The sequence below is a fragment of the Eptesicus fuscus genome, chromosome 3 (assembly GCF_027574615.1).
Source record: "Eptesicus fuscus isolate TK198812 chromosome 3, DD_ASM_mEF_20220401, whole genome shotgun sequence".
In the NCBI taxonomy this organism is placed as follows: domain Eukaryota; kingdom Metazoa; phylum Chordata; class Mammalia; order Chiroptera; family Vespertilionidae; genus Eptesicus; species Eptesicus fuscus.
In genome coordinates this window covers 114,213,815-114,232,945 of record NC_072475.1, presented here as the reverse complement: position 1 = coordinate 114,232,945, position 19,131 = coordinate 114,213,815, and the positions used below count along the sequence as shown (strand labels likewise).

General features: G+C 41.3%; 1 protein-coding gene across 2 annotated transcripts in view; it reads right to left on the bottom strand.

Annotated features, from left to right (window-relative positions):
• PCOLCE2 (procollagen C-endopeptidase enhancer 2) overlaps positions 1 to 19,131 on the bottom strand; it is a 147,335-nt gene that overhangs the window by 61,114 nt on the left and 67,090 nt on the right. For both annotated transcript variants that reach the window (XM_054714127.1, XM_054714128.1), the window contains exons 4-5: positions 2,713 to 2,837; positions 1,597 to 1,733 (exon numbers count right to left, since the gene is read on the bottom strand). In XM_054714127.1, the coding sequence (XP_054570102.1) occupies positions 1,597 to 1,733; positions 2,713 to 2,837 (262 nt within the window). The remainder of the gene's footprint in view (positions 1 to 1,596; positions 1,734 to 2,712; positions 2,838 to 19,131) is intronic.

The window sequence follows — 19,131 nt, the reverse complement described above, 5'->3', positions numbered from 1 at the left end:
CCGGCACCGGGCCAGGGGACCTGAGGCTGCACCTCCCACCCGGTGGGCCTTGATGGGGGACCTCAAGGCACACCCTCTGCCTGGAGGGGCTTCACGGGGGACCTCAGGTCCCCCACCCACCGGGACTTGACAGGGAACCTCAGGCCATGCTCCCTGCCCTGGCTCCGGGCTAGGGGATGTGAGGCTGTGCCCCCCGCCTGGCAGGGCTTAACAAGGGTGGGACCAGCTAGGTCTGGATCTAGCCCAATTGGGAGAGGGGGGCTACCGGGTCTGGGTCTCGCGTGATTTTGAGGTGCACATGGGCAGGCAGGGACTTGACTCTGGGTTCCATGGTGCACCCCAGACTCTGAGAGGAGGAAGATTTTCATATATTTTCAAAATTTTACTAATTTTCTTTAATCTCTGACACTTCTATTTTAGAGAAAAGGAAAACAGCAATATTAAAATATTTCCTCTAATTAATCCCCTTTTAATGTGCATGAATTTTGTGCACCGGGCCACTAGTTCATCTATAAAGCCAAATTCAGATATACTAATGTGTAAGTATAACTAACTTGAATGCATTAAAATTTTTAAATTATTATTGAACTTAAATATAAATGAATTGAAACTGAAAATTAACCTTGCTTTAACTCAAGCATGTCTGTGGAAACCATAGACACATGTAAAAGCAGGTGGTGCACATAATCTAATTCTGTTTAAGCAACAAAGTAGGAAAGGGTGTTTACTTTGGTGACTTTGATGACAAGCTATAGTTGTTTCAATTGTCACTTTCCTAGTATTGTATACCAAGGTGTGAAATATCTTGCACCAAATATCTTACAGTTAAGTAATGTGCCCAGGGTCATGCAACTAGTAAATGGCAGAGCTCATAGCTCCATAAATGTTCTGATAAGTACCTTTCGGGTTCACTCACCAAAATTTGAACAACAACAATGTGAAGAGGAGCTACAAGATCCAGGACAGGACCTGATCAGGTAAAATCACCTGGATCTGTTGTAAGCTTTCTGTTTTCTTTGTCTGGGTCCCCAGTAGGTAGCCCCAAGTTTAGTTTAGTTTAGTTTAGTTTTGTTTTGTTTTAATCAGAATTTTCCCTTTCACTCTGAGGCACAACCTCACCTTTAAAGGGCAGTGACATATCCATGCATCTGACTCAGCATCTGCCTGTGGTCATTGCCACCTCTGTTTCTGTTTATCTATGTGGCTGTAGAGGCCTCTCTATACTTGTTAAGGTTGTCTACTCACTGTCATGGAACCCAGGAACTTGTGAATAAAACAATATAAAATCTTTCAGAAAATAAAACATAGTTGATCAATTGAATAAGAAATAAGTTTTGAGCCCCACCTGGGTGGCTCAGTTTGTTGGAGCATCCCATACACCAAAAGGTTTTGGGTTCGGTCCCCAGTCAGGTTACATACCCAGGTTTCAGGTTTGATCCTGGGTTGGGGCAACTGATCAATATTTCTCTCTCACATTGATGTTTCTCTCTCTCTCGCCTTTCCTATCTCTCTAAAAATCAATAAGCATATCCTTGGATGAGGATTAAAACAGAAGAAGAAAGAAAGAAGTTTTGAAATAAAACAGGTGCTACTTACATGGGTGGACTATCACCACAATACTTTCCAATTCTTTTGGCGTCGTTGACTTCTCCACCATTAAACACAGCCACATAATCATAACGGCAGTAGTTATCACGCTCAACATCAAACTTCTCAAACTTTAATTCTATAAGCTTTAGTGAAAACACAGAATTAGAAGGATCAAAATAGCATTGCCGAATATCCTCAAATGGAATTCTTCCTCCCTCCAGATTTGTAGGTACCATGATTTTCCTTTGTAAAAATACATTCTGTTTAAATTATTCTTTCATATTTCCTCTGTGGTATTCATATTTCTTGTGCTATTCTTTTGATTTAATTTTTAGTCATTCCAAAAGGTCATCTCACTCCCAGAGCATTCCTAGTTAAGATCTTAAACTTAAACCTACCAAACTAGGGAATAAGTTATTTTCAAAAGTCCACGGGGTAGGCTTGATCTATTCCCATGCTAAGTTCTGTCCTGCAATTGACATATGAAAGTGGGTCCCAGAAAGGATACAAATTCATGTAACCACCCACTAATGAGCAGTGGACACTAGACCTTCTCTGTTAATTGTTTTACAGCAATGAATAAAGTTATCTGTGGGGAACCTGCACAGATTCTATTTTTAAAAACAACCAAAGAAATTATAAAGCAGACTATCTTTCACAGCAGACCACTTGCTCTTTGAAGAAGTGTGGTCTGTTTGCACTGGCTTGGTCAAAGTGTTTTTTATTTGATGACTGGGATGGCTACCATGAGGACCTGATTAATTTGCTATGTGAGCAAAGGGTAACCTGTACATGTACGTGGGTATTTTTATCTTCCCACAATTAGCAGCTTCTACTTATAAAATCTTTCACAGGGTTAAACAATTTCACATAGGATTTACTTATCATTTGTATTTCAAAACCTGTTTTGAAAATTGTAATTATGGAATAGGAAATTGAATCCATGATTTTGCAAGTCAAATAGTGCAAAAGCAATTTGAGTCTGGGTCTTTGTATGAGGAAAGACCTATGTCCAGCTGGGCCTTTCTTGCCCTGCAGCAGTAGCTCTTGAGAGTTGGGCCCCTCACACTGTCTAGAAAATTCACACATGAATGCTTTCTTCATATTTTCAGGGAATCTCACCTGATTCTTTGGGGCTAGAATGTGCCACAAGCAAGTGACTCCTGCAGGGTAATCGCGGTCTGGCCAGTTGGGGGTTTTAAAAGAGCCGGAAGGTCTTTCAAGGCGTCCTCCACAATATAGATCCCCTGAAGTTATTAAATATGAAAAAAATCCAAGTTTATGTCCTCATAGAGGTTATCCCAATGCAACCATGAGGAGATTAGGAATTTGGAATATTAGGTGATAGTATAGCAAATAAGGACAATTTCAGAAGCTCTTAAATTTTCTCTTAAAAATGGTCACATAGTCTCCTGTATACACACACACACACACACACACACACACACACACACACCCGTGTAATCTCTGTTATGTGACATCATATCAGCACAAGAGAGTGAAGGAGTACTGTCAGGGCCATAGCTTCTTTTCATTCTTTCATTTTTGGGGGCAAATAAAGACAAACATTTGGGCATGCACTCATTCCAAGAAGGCTCAGCAAATGATGTTGATTTTAGGGAACCCTCAAGGCAGGGTATTTATAAATACGGTTAAAGTCTATGCTCGTAGACAAACTTTGAATTAGTTGTAGAAAACTCTTATTACCTGAAAAACTTTGTTATATATCTTTAATAATTTTAAGAACAATTTGCCTTTGTAAACACAATATGTTTTTTACAATTTCAGCAATACAGAAAAGCATAAAGAAGAAAGTAGAAACTTACCCCAAATCCCACCACCTCTATCTAACCAGTTAATATTTTACAAACATTATTTCAGACATCTCTATGCATATGTGTCGATAGGATGACAGTAATAATTTGAGAAATATATTTTAATACAAATTTTAAATTTATCTTAAAAAATTTTTGTTAATCCTGATCCAAGGATATTATTTTCCATTAATTTTTTAAAATATGTTTTTATTGATTTTTTTAGCGAGAGAGGAAGGGCGATGAATAGAGAGAAACATTGATGAAAGAAAAACATGATGGCCACCTCCTGCATGCCCCCTATAGGAGATCAAGCCCACAACCTGGGCATGTGCCTTGACCGAGATGAGAACAAGTGACTTTTTGGTTCATGGATTGATGCTCAGCCACTGAGCAACACTGGCGAGGCTACATTGATTTTTAGAGAGAATGGAAGGGAGGGCAGGTGGGGGAGAATATGAGAAAAACACAGATTGGTCACTTCTTGCATGCAACCCAACCAAGACTGGGGATCAAACCTGTAACCCAGGTACATCCCCTTGACCAGGAATTGAATCTGAGACCCTTCAGTGCATGGGCAGATGTTCTAACCACTGAGCACATTGGCCAGGGCTAAATTTAATTTTACTTGAATGTAAGCAATAAAGAAACTGAGTTGAAATGAAAAGAATTAATATAGTTTAATGAAATATTTTTAACACAGAAGATGATCAATCTTAAAAGAAATCTCTAAATTTTAGTAAATGTATTTTAAAAATTGAGGTTAGAATAATTTCTAAAACTTGTTATTCATGGAATATTTTAAGCATATATAAAATAAATAGAATAACACAGGGTGTCCTAAAAAATGTATACACACACTTTGAATAATGATAAAGGCAGTGTTTATTAAAATACATTTCATTTTCAAAATTGAGCTATCAGCTATTAAAGTGTGTCTACATTTTTGGGGGGACATCTTGTATAATGAACTTCTATGTATCCATCACTCAGTTGCAAGAACCAACTAGCATTATCCACCACCTGCTTTATTATTATTATTGATTTACAGGTTTGGAGGAGGTAAATTCATACGCTTTGAAGTGCACAAATCTTAGCTGTAAAATTTTCAAAAATGAATATATCCATGTAAGCCACACTCCTATTACTATATAGAATCCCTTTCACACAAAATTTCAATATCCCAGCCCAAGCAACCTACTGACTCTCTACACGACGTTTCTGAACATTCACCTTCCATTAGTTTTACTCTGGACCTTCATATAAATGAAATCACATAGTGTGTATTCTTTTGTGTCTGGCTTCTCCTGCTTAGCACCAGAGATTCATTTATGTTGCCATGTGTTTTGGAAGTCTGTTCCTTTATACTGCTGAGCAGTATGCCAGTGTAGGGAAACACCACAATCTGTTTGCCCATTCACTTGGATGTTTTCAGTTTGCATTATTGGGTGAATAAAGCTGCCAGGAACATTTTTGTACAAATCTCTTTGTGGAATTTATTTATTTGCATTACTTACACAAATGCCCAGGAGTACAATTCCTGGACCAAGAGTAGATGTAGATGGGTAGACAGGAAGATGGCAACTGGCAGGAAGTAGGGAGGGAGAGTGTGTGATCGAGTGAAGGAGTGATAGAGGTGTGTGTGGACGTGTGTGTGTGAGTGAAATAGGGACAGTTAGACCCTGCAGTTCTTCCAGGGGGCTTCCAATCCAGGCAGTCTTAGATGGCAAAAACCTGCGGCCGCTGCAAACACTCCGGGGAGGACACCAGCGGCACAGAGACCCCACCATCTTGAAGAACATAACTGCTTGAGACTAGAATCCTAGCCTCGCCACCACCCAGTTTGGACTTGGAAGCAAACCAGGACACTACAGCCACTCTGGTAGAAGACCTGCCACCCCAGCTGCAGATGTGTGGACCCTGAGACCTTCATCTCCAAAAGTGCGCCGCTGAAAGCAGTAAGTACAACCTCCCTCTCCCCAGCGCGGGAACTCAGGATTCGCCGCATTCCCAACCCATAGGCACCCAGGCACTCCACTACCCAGGCAGTGCTTGGGAACCACTTAGAGCCCACGAGGGTGTGATTCTGCACAGTCAAGGGTGCGAGGCCCTGCAGTAGAATTTCTGAATTGCTTCTTCCTAAATAACTGCCCACGGACACCCCGGCTGTGCAACTTCAGTGCCAGGGCCCCTCAGAGTGCATCAGAGCTCTGCAGAGGCAAACACACCACTAGTTCACGCAAATTTCCAAAGCTGGCAAACTCACGACCACAGACAAGGGAAGGTACCCTGAGCCCATACATCCACAGGGTCCTCTGGGGAGCTGCTTTGAGCCCCTGCTGGGTGTGATTCTGTACAGCCAAAGACACACTGCCCCACAGCAGAAACTCTGAACTCCTCTCTCGTGAATAACTTCCCACATACACCCTAGCTGTTTAACTTCAGTGCCAGGGCCCCTCAGAGTGCCTCAGAGCTGTGCGAATGCAAACGCACCACCAGTTCATGCACATTTCCAGAGCCTGCAAACTCACAGCCACAGATAAGGGAAGGCACCCTGAGCCCATATATCCACAGGGTTCTCTGGGGAGCTGCTTTGAGCCCCTGATGGGTGGGATTCTGTACAGACAAGGACGCGCTGCCCCACAGCAGAAACTCTGAACTCCTTTCTCCTGAAAAACTTCCCACATACACCCTAACTGTTTAACTTCAGTGCCAGGGCCCCTCAGAGTGCCTCGGAGCTGTGCGAATGCAAACGCACCACCAGTTCGTGCACACTTCCAAAGCGAGCAAACTCACGGCCACAGATAAGGGAAGGCACCCTGAGCCCATATATCCACAGGGTCCTCTGGGAAGCTGCTTCGAGCCCCTGATGGGTGGGATTCTGTACAGACAAGGTTGCGCTGCCCCACAGCAGAAATTCCGAAACCCCTCTTCCTGAATAATGGCCCACATTCACCCTAGCTGCTCAACCTCAGTGCCAGGGCCCCTCAGAGCGCATCAGAGCTCTGCGCCTGCAAACAAACCTCCACAGAAGCGAATTTCCAACAGGCAGGCACCCTGACCACATCTACACACAAGGCGCTAGTGGGAGCTACTGTGAGCTCTCCCAACAGATGGTCCTGGGTGCCACTGTGAGTCCCCACTGGACACGCACGATTTCAACTAAGGGTGCAAGACAGCAAAAACTGGGACACTCCCCTCCATAGTTGCTGACTTCTAGACACCACACTTGTGCCTATCAAGCTTGCAGGCCTACATCAAGAGAACCCAAATAGCTCAAGTAGAGAGCTACACTAGATTACCAAGCCCAGGAGAACTGAGAGATTACACCAGTAGCACCATCCCCAAAAGAACCTGGGTAGCAAAGCAAGCGGATCTAAAACTAAAACATTCCAGGAAAACATGGGGAGACAAAAAGGCAATCCCCAAAGGAAAGAAAAAGAGGAATCACTAGAAAGGGAGTTAAATGATATTGAGGCCAGCAGATTATCAGAGAAAGAATTCAGAGTAATGGTTATAAGGATGATTAAATGGATGGATGACAAATACACACAACTTAATGAGAACTATAAGGAGCTGAATGAGAATGTCGCCAGCATGAAAAGGAACCAAGAGGAGATGAAGAACGACATAGCTGCAATAAAGAACACAGTGGAAGGCTTAAAAAGTAGAATAGAAGAAGGTGAGGACCACATCAGCGAATTAGAAGACAAAGTAGGAAAAAACTCACAAACAGCAGCAACTGGAAAGAAGACTTAAAAAGCAAGAGGAGAGCCTAAGGGAGCTTTGGGACAACACAAAACGAAACAATATTCGTTTAATTGGGATACCAGAAGGAGAGGAAGAGAAGCAAGGAATAGAAAACCCGTTTGAAGAAATAACGACAGAAAACTTTCCTGATATTGGCAAGAAAAAAACATGCAAATCCAAGAAGTACATACAGTCCCAAACAAGTTGAACCCTAAAAGACCGACACCAAGACACATCATAATTAAATTGGCGAACACCAACGACAAAGTAAGAATCTTAAAGGCTGCCAGAGAGAGACAGAAAGTTACCTACAAGGGATCTCCTATAAGAATATCAACCGATTTCTCAACAGAAACACACGAGGCCAGAAGGGAATGGAATGAAATACACAAAGTGATGCAAAGCAAGGGTCGGAATCCAAGAATACTACACCCAGCAAGGCTATGATTTAAAATTGAAGGTGGAATCAGGAGCTTCACAGACAAAAAAAGGGCTAAGAGAGTTTATCACTACCAAGCCAGCAATGCAAGAAATACTAAAGGGACTGCTGTAAAAAGAAGAAAGAGAAAGGCAAGAAGAAACACAAACACTAAGGAAAAATATGACAACAAACATGTACTTGTCAATAATAACATTAAATGTAAATGGATTAAATGCACTAATCAAAAGACATAGGGTAGCTAAATGGATAAGAAAATATGACCCATATATATTTCCTGTCTACAAGAGACCCACCTCAGAGCAAAGGATTCACACAGACTGAGAGTAAAGGGATGGAAAAATATTTTTCAGGCAAATGGAAATGAGAAAAAAGCTGGGGTTGCAATACTTATTGCTGATAAAATAGAACTCAAAGTAAAGACCATAATAAGAGATAAGGAAGGCCACTACATAATACTAAAGGGGGCAATTCAACAAGAAGATATAACTCTGGTAAACATATATGCACCCAATGCAGGAGCACCCAAATACATAAAAAATCTACTGGAAAATATCAAGGGAGAGATCGACAACAATACAATCATAGTAGGGGACTTTAATACACCACTGACATCACTGGATAAATCTTCTAGACAAAAAATCAGCAAAGAAACAGCAATTCTAAATGACTCACTAGATCAGATGGACCTAATTGATATCTTCAGAGCATTTCACCCCAAAGCTACGGAATATACATTCTTCTCAAGTGCACATGGGACATTTTCGAAAATAGACCACATATTGGGTCAGAAGCAAAGTCTCCCCAAATTCAAAACGATTGAAATCCTATCAAGCATTTTCTCAGACCACAATGGCATAATATTAGAAATAAACTACAATAAAAACATTCACAAAAAACAAAACAATTGGAGGCTGAATAGCATGCTACTAAACAATAATTGGGTTATCAATGAGATCAAAGCAGAAATTAAAAACATCCTGGAGACTAATGACTATAATAAAACAACATTGCAAATCCTATGGAACACAATGAAAGCAGTCCTGAGAGGGAAGTTTATAGCTCTACAGGCCTACCTCAAAAAAAGAAAAAATGGTAATAAATCATCTAACTCAACAACTCAAAGAATTAGAAGAAGAGTAACAAGAAAAGCCCACAGTGAGCAGAAGAAAGGAAATAATAAAGATCAGAGCAGAAATGAATGACATAGAGACCAAAAAAAAAAAAAAATAGACAAGATCAACAAAACCAAGAGCTGGTTCTTCGAAAGGATAAACAAGATGGATGAACCTCTAGCCAGGCTCACCAAGAAGCAAAGAGAGAGGACCAAAATAAACAAAATCAGAAATGAAAGAGGTGAAATAACAACAGACCCCAACGAAATACATGGGATTGTTAAAAAATACCATGAACAACTCTATTCTAACAAACTAGACAACACGGAGGAAATGGACACATTGCTAGAAAAATACAACCTTCCAAAACTTACTCAGGAAGATTCTAAAAATCTCAATAGGCTGATAACTATGGAAGAAATTGAAGCAGTCATCAAAAAACCTTCCAGCAAACAAAAGCCCGGGGCCAGATGGCTTCACAGGAAAATTTTACCAATCATTCAAGGAAGAACTAAAACCTATCCTCCTCAGACAATTCAAAAAAATTCAAGAGAAAGGAACACTTCCAATCCTTCTATGAAGCCAGCATCACCCTAATACCAAAACCAGATAAAGACAACACAATGAAAGAGAATTACCGGCCAATATCCCTCATGAACATAGATGCCAAAATCCTCAACAAAATTCTAGCAAATGGGCTCCAGCAGTACATCAGAAAGATCATACAACATGACCAAGTATGATTTATCCCAGGAATGCAAGGATGGCACAATATCCACAAATCAATAAACGTGATACATCACAGAAACAAACTGAGAGATAAAAATCATATAGTCTTATCAATTGATGCAGAAAAAGCATTTGACAAAATCCAACACCCTTTCTTGATAAAAACTCTCAGCAAGATGGGAATAGAAGGATCATACCTCAACATAATAAAAGCTATATATGATAAACCTACAGCTAACATCATACTCAATGGGCAAAAACTAAAACCATTACCCCTAAGAACAGGAACAAGACAGGGATGCGCACTCTCACCACTCCTGTTCAACATAGTGCTGGAAGTACTAGCCATTGTGATCAGACAAGAATAAGATATAAAATGCATCCAAATTGGAAAAGAAGAAGTAAAACTCTCCTTATTACAGATGACTTGATACTATATATAGAAAACCCTAAAGACTCCATCAAAAAATTATTAGACTTAATAAATTTGGCACTGTAGTAGGATACAAAATTAATGCTAAGAAATCTATGGCATTTCTATACACCAATAGTGAACTTACAGAAAGAGACACTAAAAAAGCAATCCCATTTACCATCGCACCAAAAAAATTAAGATACCTAGAAATAAACTTAACTAAGGAGGTAAAAGACCTATACGTGGAATACTTTGCGACACTGAAAAAAGAGATAGAGAAAGACATAAACAGGTGGAAGAACATACCATGTTCATGGATTGGTAGAATCAACATCATCAAAATGTCCATACTACCCAAAGCAATCTATAAATTCAATGCACTTCCCATTAAAATACCAATGGCATATTTCACAGACCTAGAATGAACTCTCCAAAAATTCATCTGGAATAGAAAAAGACTCCGAATAGCTGCAGCAATCCTGATAAAGAAGAACAAAGTACCTGGGTCTGGGGGAGGCCAAGCGCACCTGGGTCCGGGTGAGACCATGTGTCCCTGGATCCGGGTGAGGCCTCGTGCACCTAGGTCCAGGTGAGGCCATGTGCCCCTGGGTCTGAGAGAGGCCACGCACCCCTGGGTCCGGGCGAGACCATGTGTCCCTGGATCCGGGTGAGGCCTCTTGCACCTAGGCCCAGATGAGGCCACGTGCCCCTGGGTCTGGGAGAGGCCAAGCATCCCTGGTCCGGGTGAGACCATGTGTCCCTGGATCCGGGTGAGACCTCGTGCACCTAGGCCCGGGTGAGGCCACGTGCCCCTGGGTCTGGGAGAGGCCAAGTGTCCCTGGGTCTGGGTGAGACCATGTGTCCCTGGATCCGGGTGAGGCCTCGTGCACCTAGGCCCGGGTGAGGCCACGTGCCCCTGGGTCTGGGGGAGGCCAAGCGCACCTGGGTCCGGGTGAGACCATGTGTCCCTGGATCCGGGTGAGGCCTCGTACACCTAGGTCCAGGTGAGGCCACGTGCCCCTGGGTCTGAGAGAGGCCACGCACCCCTGGGTCCGGGCGAGACCATGTGTCCCTGGATCTGGGTGAGGCCTCGTGCACCTAGGCCCGGGTGAGGCCACGTGCCCCTGGGTCTGGGAGAGCCCAAGCGTCCCTGGGTCCGGGTGAGACCATGTGTCCCTAGATCTGGGTGAGGCCACGTGCCCCTTAGTCCGGGTGAAGCCGTGCCCCTGGGTCCAGCCGAGACCAAACCAGAGGGAGTCGGACCTCCGTTACCACCATTTGTCCACCATCCAGAGCTGAGGGGTCACTGCTGACATGTACACATAAGGAACTGGTGGACATTGAAATTGGGTCTCAAAAGAACTGTTGGTCCAGAAAGAAACTCACTACAGACTGATCCATCTGCCTGTCAGCATAACTATTATTGCTCGTCTCACATTCAGTTCTCATAAGTATATATCTAGTGACATATGATCTCGCTCATCTAGGGGAAATGATGAACAACATAGACTGAGGAACAAGAACAGAACCAGAAGCAAGGAGGCATCGATCAGACTATCGGGCCTCAGAGGGAGGATAGGGGAGGGTGGGGGGAGGGGGATAGTTCAACCAAAGGACTTGTGTGCATGCATATGAGCCTATCCAACGGTTAAGTTCAACAGGGGGTTGGGGCATGCGTGGGGAGGGGGGGCGATGGGAATGGGGGGATGAGGACAAATATGTGACACCTTAATCAATAAAGAAAATAAAAAAAATAAAAAATAAAAAAGAAGAACAAAGTAGGTGGGATCTCAATACCAGATTTCAAGCTGCATTACAAAGGCACTGTTCTTAAAACAGCCTGGTACTGGCACAAGAACAGACACATAGATCAATGGGATAGAATAGACAGCCCAGAAATTGACTCAAACCACTATGCCCAATTAATATTTGACAAAGGAGGCATGAACATACAATGCAGTCAAGACAGTCTTTTCAACAAATGGTGTTGGGAAAATTGGACAGATACATGCAAAAAAATGAAACTAGGTCACCAACTTTCACCATACACAAAAATAAACTCAAAATGGATAAAGGACTTAAACATAAGTCAGGAAACCATAAAAATACTAGAGGAATCCACAAGCAGCAAAATCTCAGACATATGCCAAAAAACTTCTTCACTGATACTGCTCCTGGGGCAATGGGAAGCTAAAGAGAAAATAAACAAATGGGACTACATCAAAATAAAAAGCTTTTGCACATCAAAGGAAACCATCAATAAAACAACAAGAAAGCCCACTGCATGGGAGAACATATTTGCCAATGATATCAACGATAAGGGTTTAATCTCCAACATTTACAGAGAACTCATACAACTTAACAAAACGAAGATAAACAACCCAATCAAAAAATGGGCAACTGATCTAAATAGACACTTTTTGAAAGAAGACAGAGGAAGGCCAAGAGACATATGAAAACTTGCTCAAAGTCCCTAATTATCAGAGAGATGCAAATCAAAACAACAATGCGGTACCATCTCACACCTGTCAGAATGGCTATCATCAAAAAACCAACAAACAACAAGTGTTGGCAAGGATGCGGAGAAGAAGGAACTCTTTTGCACTGCTGGTGGGAATGCAGACTGGTACAGCCACTGTGGAGAACAGTATGGAGTTTCCTCAAAAAACTAAAAATAGAACTTCCATTTGACCCAGTGATCCCACTCCTAGGAATATATCCCAAGAAACTAGAAACATGAACCAGAAAGGATATATGTACTCCTATGTTCATAGCAGCACAATTAACCATAGCTAAGATTTGGAAACAGCCCAAATGCCCATAAGCAGATGAGCGGATTAAAAAACTGTGGTACATCTACACAATGGAGTACTATGCTGTGGTAAAAAAGAAGAAGCTCCTACCATTTGCAGCAATATGGATGGAACTGGAGAGCATTATGCTAAGTGAAATAAGCCAGGCAGAGAAAGATAAATATCACATGATCTCACTCATTTATGGAATATAATGAATGGCATAGACTGATGAACAAGAACAGATCCTGAGACTGAGAAACATTGATCAGAACCTCAAACCTCAGGGAAGGAGGGGGTTGGAGGGAGAAAGCGGGAAAGATCAACCAAGGGATTTGTGTACATGCAACAAGCCTAATCAATGGACACAGACAACTGGGGAGTGGGGCACGAATTGGGGATGGGGGGTAATGGGGAAATAAGGACACATTAAAAAAAATAATAATAAAAATAAAAAATTTAAAAAATAAAAAAGAAATTGTGAGGTAACCAGAACCCCAAGGATGCCTGAGAATATCTTTCTTGCCATGCTAGCAGTCAACAGCTGTACGTTAAGATTACCTGGGGCAAATGGGGAAGTATTTTGGACTTATGTTCCTGACTCTTCATGGGTAAGAGCCCTTACGAGGGCTGATCCCCCTCCTAATGTAGTCACCAATAATACCAAATACCTTGGTCATCCAGGAGGACCTTGGTTGGGGCAAGGAAGTACAATTACACAGGGGACTCCACCCAGCTTCCCTTTTGTATGACACCAAATCAAACCATTGCTCCTTTGTATGTAAAATTAAAGAGAGGTTTTTGGCTTGTGTGGATACCAAAGAAAGAGATTACAACTACTTGCTCCTGGGAGAGGTGTAGAAAATGTAGCTAAGACCTTGTCTATACAAAAAGAAACTGGCAGACAGTTTGAAATGGAATTGTCATGGCCTAGAGCAAAGAATATCCTTACCTGATATTATTCTACAATGCCATTATAATTTTTCCCAGATTTGTGTTACCCCCATTACCTATGATAGTTCCCTGCACCCTTGGGGATCAATAAAAAGTCATCTTTTTGGTGCTTGGAGACAAAGGTAACACATCTCTAGATATTTTAGAATTACAACAGCATAATACACAATTATCCCAAACAAACTTACAAACTAATTCTTTAAATGCCTGGCAGCAATTTAAAAAGGACATGAAAGGGTTTAATCCCTTCCACTTTGTAGAGGGCCCCCTGGGAAGGCACCTGAGCATTCTAAATTGGCTCCTCTTGCCCTTTGGCCAAGAGGGACCCTCTTCTCACAATCTAATTGTCCACAGCTGCTTCCTGAGCTTCTGTTCATGCCAAGGTTGAAGCCTTGTGATGGCTGGTACCATGGATATGTCTCTCACCCAATGGGGTGAGCTGGGCCTCCTTGGAGAAGAAACCTGGGTTCCACAAGGTATGTGATCAGTGCTGGCACCCTGCCAGCAGGCGAGGGGATCCCAAGGCAGGTGCTGGGCGTGGAGGCCATGGGGGCATAGGCGACCAAGGAGATAGAACTAAACATCACATCACCCTGCTTGGTCCCAGAGGATGGCTGGTTAGCCAGAGATGGTAAGAAGCCTCAGGGAAGGAACAACCTAAGACAGGCACAGTCGCAAAGGGGCCATCAGGAGAGAACTTGGGGGTCAACAGAGGTGGGGCACAGAGTTTGCAAGTTTGCAAGGGCCTGAACCCTCACCCCTGCTGAGGGAGGTCTCCTGCCCCCATGGCTGCTTAGCTTCCCATTCCCAGCTCAAATCGGACCCAGGTAACAGAGATTTGGCCGACAGCAGATGCCTTCTCATTGCAACAAGACTTGATGGAGATGTCTTGCACCCATGATATGGGGAAATGGGGTCTTTGATATCTAAATCCAGCCTAGCACCAGGAATGCTCAGGGCCTACTCAAGAAGGCAAACAATCCTCTCCACTAATATTTACAGTGTAAAATAAGATGGTTGTTAGAGTATTAAATTTGACAGTAAAATAGTCAAGTTTTCAGACTAATTTAAATTGGCCAATCAAAATAAGCAAGTATTATAGAAAAATCAATTGTACTGGACAAAAAAGCTGTTCCTAAAGTATTAACTAAAATTTTTATTGGTAGTTCATCTCATGGTAAAATTGCATAACATATAATGAACCTAAAGCAGTCACATTTTAGTGCAAAAAAGTAAAATTTAAAAGCTATCAAGATTACAGCATAAAATTTCCAAAAGCCTCCTAATATTTAAACCAAAAAAGGGGGGATAGTAGAAGAATATTATGTAAGGAAAAATGTCCTATAAATAAATTACATCTAGAAAATTTTTACTTTAGAAAATTAACTTTCATTTGTAATGCTAACAGCAAGACTCCCAGGTAAAACATACATGGTGTCAAAACAAGCCAAAGGAAAATCATTTGGGCAAAAAATGAAAAAGGATGGCAAGTCAAATTTATAGAAAAGATTCATTAACTTTTGGTTGAGAATATGTTTGTATATTTTCAGAAAACAACTCCGAGACCATGTGGATTCCTGCAACAGAGAGGAATTGACAGGAGTGCTCCAGCCATGAAGACAGAAGAGAAGCAGTCCAGAGATGGAAGACGCTGACAATGCCTTGCCATACTAGCCGTCAGCAGATATGCATCACTGCAGATTGCCCAGGACCAAACCAGAGAGGGTCGGACCTGCATCACCACCATTTGTCCACCATCCAGAACAGAAATATCATTGCTGACATGTACACATAAAGAACTGTTGGACATAGAAATTGGGACTCAAAAGAACTGTTGGCCGAGAAAGAAACTCACTATGGACTGATTCATTTGCCTCTCAGCATAACCATTATTACTTGTCTCATTTTCGGTTCCTATAAGTGTAGTCCTAGTATCACATGAGCTCACTCATCTAGGGGAAAAGATGAACAACATAGACTGAAGAACAAGAACAGCATCGATCAGACTGTCAGACCTCAGAGGGAAGGTAGTGGAGGGTGGGGTAAGGGAGATAGATCAACCAAAGGACTTGTGCGCTTGCATATGAGCCTAACCAGTGATCACGGACAAGAGGGGGGTGGGGGCATGGTTTAGAGGGGTTTGGGATGGGAATGGGGGGGTATTGAGGACAAATATGTGATACCTTAATCAATAAAGTAATTTTTAAAAAAAGTAGATGTAGATGTTTAACTTCACATGAAACTACTGAAAATTCTTCCCAAGTGATTGTAGCTTTTATACCTCTCAAGGTATGAGCACTTTGGTTGCATTACATCCGTGCCACCATTTTATGTTTTAGCCAATCTGGTGAGTGTGTACCAATATCTCCATGTAGTTTTAATTTGCATTTCCCTGTTGGTTAATGATACTGAGTAGTTTTTCATGTACTTATTAGTTAGTCATATGTCTTTCTTTGTGAAGTCTGTTCAGGTTTTGGCCCATTTTTATATTTATTGGGATCTTTATCTTTTTTTGTTGTTGAGTTTTATGAGGTTTTTACATATTCTGAATATAATTCCTTTATTAGATATTTTCATGAATATTTTCTCCCATTCTGTAAGTTACCTATTCATCTTTGTAACAATGCCTTTTTAGAAGTATTGGTTTTAATTTTAATGTTTGCATGGTACATATTTTTTCATCCGTTTACATTCAACCTATGTTGACTTTGTATTTGAAGCACTTTCTTATATACGAAGCTCTTCCTTATAGTGTTGGGATTTCGTATTTCACCCATTTTAATAATTACTGTCTTATTATTGGAATACTTAATCCTTTGAATTTAATACTTGGATTTAGTGTGCCATTTATTATTTTGTTTTATCCATCCCACTTTTCTTTTGTTCCATCTGCTCTCTCTTTCCTGCTTTCTTTGGGTTAGTTGAATGATTTTAGTATCGTATTTTAATATTTTCCCTTTTAGCCTAATTCTTACTTTTTTTTCACTTTTTAAAAATTCATTTAAGTTTTACATTTTTAATGGTTACTCTAAGGCAGGAGTCCTCAAACTACGGCCCGCGGGCCACATATGGGTGTTTTTGCCATTTTGTTTTTTTACTTCAAAATAAGATATGTGCAGTGTGCATAGGAATTTGTTCATAGTTTTTTTTAAACTATAGTCCGGCCCTCTAACGGTCTGAGGGACAGTGAACTGGCCCCCTGTTTAAAAAGTGAGGACCCCTGCTCTAGGGATTACAATATGCATCTTTAACTTATCATAATCTGCCTAGAGTTAATATTGTATTTCTCACGTATGTGTGTATATGGGAACAGCATAGTTCCATTTACCTCTCCATCCTTTGTCCTATTGTTGTCATATATATAACATCATTATACATGTCATACTTTATACATTCCATAATACAGTATTAACCCTTTGCACTTGCTTGCTTTTTTCTCGATTCCTTTATTCTACTTGGGATTTAATTTTTTAAATACCCCAGATTTTACAAAGCACGGCAGTAGAATAAAAAACTGGAGTTTCTTTTCATACAAACTTATTTATTTGGATTTTTTTATATTTCAAATTATTGATACATTCAAAGAGTATAAAAAGAGCTGCTACCGATGCTAACCGTGTCGAGTCACACTCGACATCTGAGTGCAAAAGGTTAAAGTATTTTTTAACAGACACATGTAAAGAAATTAAGAGAAGAAAAAAATATGTAGTCTTTTATATTTACCACTAGTGGCCCGGTGCACGAAATTTGTGCATGGTGGCGGGGGAGGGGGTGTCCCTCAGCCCGGCCTGCAACCTCTCCAATCTGGAACCCCTTGGGGGACATCTTACTCACAATCTGGGACCACTGGCTCCTAACCACTCACCTGCCTGCCTGCCTGATCACCCCTAACCACTCTGCCTGCTGGCCTGATCACCCCCAACTGCCCCCCCGCCAGCCTGCTCACCCCCTACTTCCCCCCACTGTGACCTGATCGCCCCCAACTGCCCCCACTGCCGGCCTGCTTGCCCCCAACTGCCCCCCTCACCAGCCTGCTTGCCCCCAACTGGCCCCCCTTGCTGGCCTGCTTGCCCCAACTGCCCCCCACCCCCCGCCAGCCTAATCACCCCCAACTGCCCTCCCCTCCTGGCCTGATCGCCCCTAAGCGCCTCTGCCTCGACCCCGCCACCATGGCTTTGTCCGGAAGGATGTCCGGAAGGTCTCCCGGAAGGTCTCCCAGTCTAATTAGCATATTACCGTTTTATTAGTATAGATTTCCAGTGGCCTTTAATCCTCCCAGTAACTTCATGTTATCCTGTGGAGTCATTTCCTTTCAATGTGGAACTCCCTTTAATATTTCTGTGATGCAAGTGTTTATTTGAAAATGTCTTAATTATGCTTTCATTTTTTAAGACTAGCTATAAAATCCTGATTGACAGTTTTATTCCAACAATTTAAAAATGCTGTTCCTCTGCCTTCTGGCCTCCATTGTTTCTCATTAAAAGAAAGCGCATCATTCAGACCATCTGGCTTTTATCTTATTGATTTTAAGATTCACTCCTTACCTTTTGATTTCTGTAATTTAACTTTGTTGTGCCTAGGTGTGGCTTTATTTTTATTTATCCTGTTTAGGGTTTGTTGATCTTGGTCTATAAATTGATGCACTTCACTACATTTTGGTAGCTTCAAGCCATTATTTCTTCAGATATTTTTTTTCTGCACTATTATGATTCTATTATTCTCTAGGACACAAATTACACATGTGTAAGATCACATGATATTGTTTCACTGGTCTTAGGGACTTATTCTCATTAAGATTTTCCCTCCTGGTTCTTCAGATTACATAATTTCTATTCAAATTCACAGATTCTTGCTTCCATCATCTCCAATCTACTTATAAGGCCATAAGATAAAATTTAAAATTTAAAATTCTGTATCTTTCAGATATATAATTACCATTTTATTCTTTTTTTATAGTTGCTGTTTCTCCTCTGAGATTCTCAATCTGTTTAATATATAATTTCCCTTTACGTTTTTTAAAATTTTTGACAACATCCATGTGTCCTTTTTAAAAATATGTTTTTATTGATTTTTTTTTTTAAGAGAGAGGAAGGGAGAGGGATAGAGAGATAGAAACATTGCTGAGAGAAAAACATTGATCAGCTGCCTCCTGCACACACCCCACTGGGAATTGAGCCCACAACACAGGCATGTGCACTGACCAGGAATTGAACCAGTGACCTCTTGGTTCATGGGTCAACACTCAACAACTAAGCCACACTGGTGAGCCTCCCTTTAAGTTTTTAAACATATTTATTATAGCTGCTTTAAAGTGTTATCTGCTAATTGAAACCTCTGACTTGTCTTGGTATCAGTTTTTATTGACTTTTTTTTTTTTTGAATACATACACACTTTCCTGGTTTCATAACATGAATTGATAGTGAACATTATGAATGATATTCATTATAGAGACTCTAGATTCTTTTGTGTTCCTATGAAAAGTGATTTTTGCTCTAGCTGGCACTTAGCTTGGCTAGACCAGAGCTCAAACTA